The sequence below is a fragment of the Coffea arabica genome, chromosome 3c, assembly GCF_036785885.1.
Source record: "Coffea arabica cultivar ET-39 chromosome 3c, Coffea Arabica ET-39 HiFi, whole genome shotgun sequence".
Lineage (NCBI taxonomy): Eukaryota > Viridiplantae > Streptophyta > Magnoliopsida > Gentianales > Rubiaceae > Coffea > Coffea arabica.
In genome coordinates this window covers 11,362,372-11,366,015 of record NC_092314.1, presented here as the reverse complement: position 1 = coordinate 11,366,015, position 3,644 = coordinate 11,362,372, and the positions used below count along the sequence as shown (strand labels likewise).

Here is a 3,644-nt window from a genome sequence, read left to right as displayed (position 1 = left end):
GTCTTGTTACTACTGATCGTCGTAGATGAACAGTATTTCATGAATTGAGAACATGAGTTAGTTCTAGATACATGCAACCTGAGTAGATAAGTGGAGTTTTAGATACACGCAACTTCAGTAGATAAACAGAGTTTCATGAATTGAGAACGTGAATTAATTCTAGATGCATGCAGCCCGACCAGAACCACAGCCGGGCCGAAAAGGATGAATATGTGCTCCCTTACCCTCATGGCATGGCCGCTATTTAGGTTTCAAGGCATTGTGACTCAAGAAAATACAGAACTTTCATCACCATAACGGAGGCAACATCAGCTAGTTTGACATTTACGGCCCGGCATTACAGTAATATTACACCACCCCCACCGCCCATTACGGAGGTCTTCGGAGGAGATTTTTTTTTCTTTTTCTTTTGAATACTTTGTACAGAACACACAAATGCATTAATTGTAGGATGGTTTTTTTTTTAATTAGTTCTTAAAATAAAAAAGGTCAAACAGACAAATCTTTTCTTTATCTTTCTTTCTCGCTTCCCCTTCACTTTCCTCCATTAATCTCACCCTTTTCTCTCTTGCTTTCTCTCCCCTGCTTTTTCCGCTCTGATCAGCACATATTAACCATCTACTACTACTCTTTTTCTCATTTGAGTGGATTTAAAGAACAAAGTTATCGACTTTTTCCTTCCAACTTCAGCTTTAGTATCACTTTCTGTTACCTTGTTCGTTCCAAGAAAACATCACATTCAGACAGTTTATGCTTTATATTCTTCCTTAACTGAAGTACTAATAATAAGTAACAAACTGCTGGATTGTCTTTGTTTGGGATTCTTGATATGGAGAGGGAGAATTTTCAAATGCCTTATGGGAGTGGAATTGGAGGATTTCACAACAATGAGCTGAATTGCAGCAGCTCAGAAGTGCAGTTTCAGAATTGCTTTTTTAATCCCAGTTGGGACAATTCATTGGATCAGAATGATCCCTTTGAGTCTGCATTGAGCTCAATGGTGTCGTCTCCAGCTGCGTCGAATGCTGCCGGAGGAGGAGGAGGAGGAGGAGTTCCTGGCAGTAGTAATGGAGGTGAGAATGTTGTGCTGAGAGAACTAATTGGTCGATTAGGCAGCATCTGCAACTCTGGTGAAATTTCACCTCAGTCTTATCTGGGAGGTGGAAATAATAGTACTAATACTTCTTGCTATAGTACTCCTCTGAATTCCCCTCCTAAGCTCAACCTGTCAATGATGGATCACCAGATCAGAGGGAACTTGCCAATTCCTGGCCACCATTTGCCTTCTCATTCAAGTTTTGCACCATTTCCAACGGATCCCGGATTTGCTGAGAGGGCTGCAAGATTCTCTTGTTTTGCCAACAAGAGTTTAGGTGGCCTAAATGGCCAAATTGGACCACTGAATGATTCTGAATTGCAAAACAGATTGGTGCAGAAGTTGGATTCTGGAAAGCTTTCCAGAGTTTCAAGTAATCAGTCCATCAAGGTTAATTCTGGATCTCAATTGGATGTTCAAGACAGCAAAGATGGCTCTTTGCAGGATGGTATCTCAGCTTCTGATAGGAAATTCAGTAAATTGTCAAGGTCTTCGACACCTGAAAACACAGAATTTGGTGATTCCAGGGAGAATTCTTCAGTCTCCGAGCAGATCACAACTGGGGAAACTGGCAACAATGGCCAAAATGATGCCAATTCCAGGAAGAGGAAGTCAATTGCTAGGGGGAAAGCAAAAGAACCACCCTCTTCCTCCAACTCTGCCAAAGATGCCAATGTAATGAAAGCTTCTTTACTGAATTCTTCAATTTTGTATATTTCACTATGCTTTTGGAAACTAAATAGAGTTTATCAAATGCAGGGTGCATCTGAAAGTAATGAATCAAATGCAAAACGAAGCAAGTCAGGTGAAGAAAATGCAGATGAAAAAGATGCCACAAAAGCCATGGCAGACACAAATGGCACTGACAAAGCTGCAGGGGATGGAAATCAGAAACAAAACAAGGAGAATTCTAAGCCACCAGAGGCCCCTAAGGACTATATTCATGTTAGAGCCAGAAGGGGCCAGGCTACTGATGCACATAGCCTAGCTGAAAGAGTATGAATTATACCAATAATGATATTTTAACCATTTTTACTCGAATCTTTTTGTTGTCAGATCTCAACTTACTGATCACTTTTTGGATCTTAACCTTGCAGGTTAGAAGAGAGAAAATCAGTGAAAGAATGAAGCTCTTACAAGATCTTGTGCCTGGTTGCAATAAGGTAATTCAGAGGATGCTAACTTTGCAGCTTTCTGGAAACAAATCACTAGTACTTCAGATTTTTCTGACAAAAACAGTAAAAAGTGCAGAATTTTAAATAGTTTCTTGAACTTCCGTTATAGGTGACTGGAAAAGCTGTTATGCTTGATGAGATCATAAACTATGTCCAATCTCTGCAACGCCAAGTTGAGGTGAATTATATATCCTGATTCCTAACTAAATAATGCTGAGTTTTGCTGAATAAGATCTTTCTTGAATTTTTCTAACCTGTTGAACTGGTTATGATCTTGCAGTTTCTTTCAATGAAATTAGCAACAATCAATCCAAGAATGGAATTTAATGCAGAAGCACTTGTATCCAAGGATGTAAGTTGTACTATTTTTCGGTACATTTTTTCTGTCCGTAAACTTCAACTTTAGAATCTGCCCTTAAACATCTTCATCTTATAACAAATTCAAATTCAGGTCCTACATTCTCGTGGATCTTTACCTCATAACATGTATTCATCAGAGGCCTCAGCAGCAGGATTCCCTTATCCAATGCAACCTCAAAATGGGACAAATTTGCCAAGTGCTGCCATTCCTAATGGCCAAGATGTTCCCTTCTCAATGAACCATCTGAATGCTGCTATCAGTCGAAATCAAGGCATTCATTTGCCACCTTTGGATAATTTTGGTGAAGCAGCTTCTCAGGTAATGAAGGAATTCTTCACTGGAAGAGAATGAAGAAATGTGTGATCTTGATTCCTAAAAATTGTTGGTCAATTTAATGTTTTTCAGATTCCATCTTTCTTGGAGGACGATCTCCATACTGTTGTCCAGATGGGTTTTGGCCAAAATCAGACACAGAATTTTCATGGTTAGTTAATTGATTTGATGCTTTTCTTTAAGAAACAAAATCTCAAATTTACATGGTCAAGTCAAGATTGAATAGTTTGAATGCAAATTCTTAATCTGCGGCTTGTTAAATTGCAGGTATAATGCCCACAGCTCAAATGAAGGTTGAGCTATGAAAGATATTTATCAGCATTATTGATTTCAATTGAAGCCCCGAGTGAGAGAGGCTTCTGTACATAGGCATATGTGGCAGTTCAAACAAACTGGATCCAATTGAAGAGAAAATCAATTTTTCTCCTCCATTCTGATTTTGTATCTGGCTATTTATTTCATCAGATATATTTTTTTGGAGAATATTTACATTCCCTTGTAAAATTCAAGAACTAATTGCACTGTAGTGGCCAGTGTAACATGCTGTAGCATGGTGAGAATTGTGTTGAAGGGCAGATAAGAGGGGAGCTAGATTATGTATCCTATTATTGCAACCTTTTTTTACATGTTCTCTTACCATTCAGAATTTAATGACTAATTTATTTATTGTAATGTATCA

General features: G+C 38.6%; 1 protein-coding gene across 1 annotated transcript; it reads left to right on the top strand.

Annotated features, from left to right (window-relative positions):
* Positions 1 to 639: 639 nt before the first annotated feature.
* Positions 640 to 3,644, top strand: LOC113734588 (transcription factor bHLH78). The gene is made up of 8 exons (XM_027261188.2): positions 640 to 1,771; positions 1,856 to 2,092; positions 2,194 to 2,259; positions 2,381 to 2,449; positions 2,552 to 2,623; positions 2,723 to 2,950; positions 3,038 to 3,116; positions 3,233 to 3,644. Exons 1-8 carry the CDS (start codon positions 830 to 832, stop codon positions 3,268 to 3,270), a joined length of 1,731 nt encoding a protein of 576 aa, XP_027116989.1. The 5' UTR covers positions 640 to 829; the 3' UTR covers positions 3,271 to 3,644.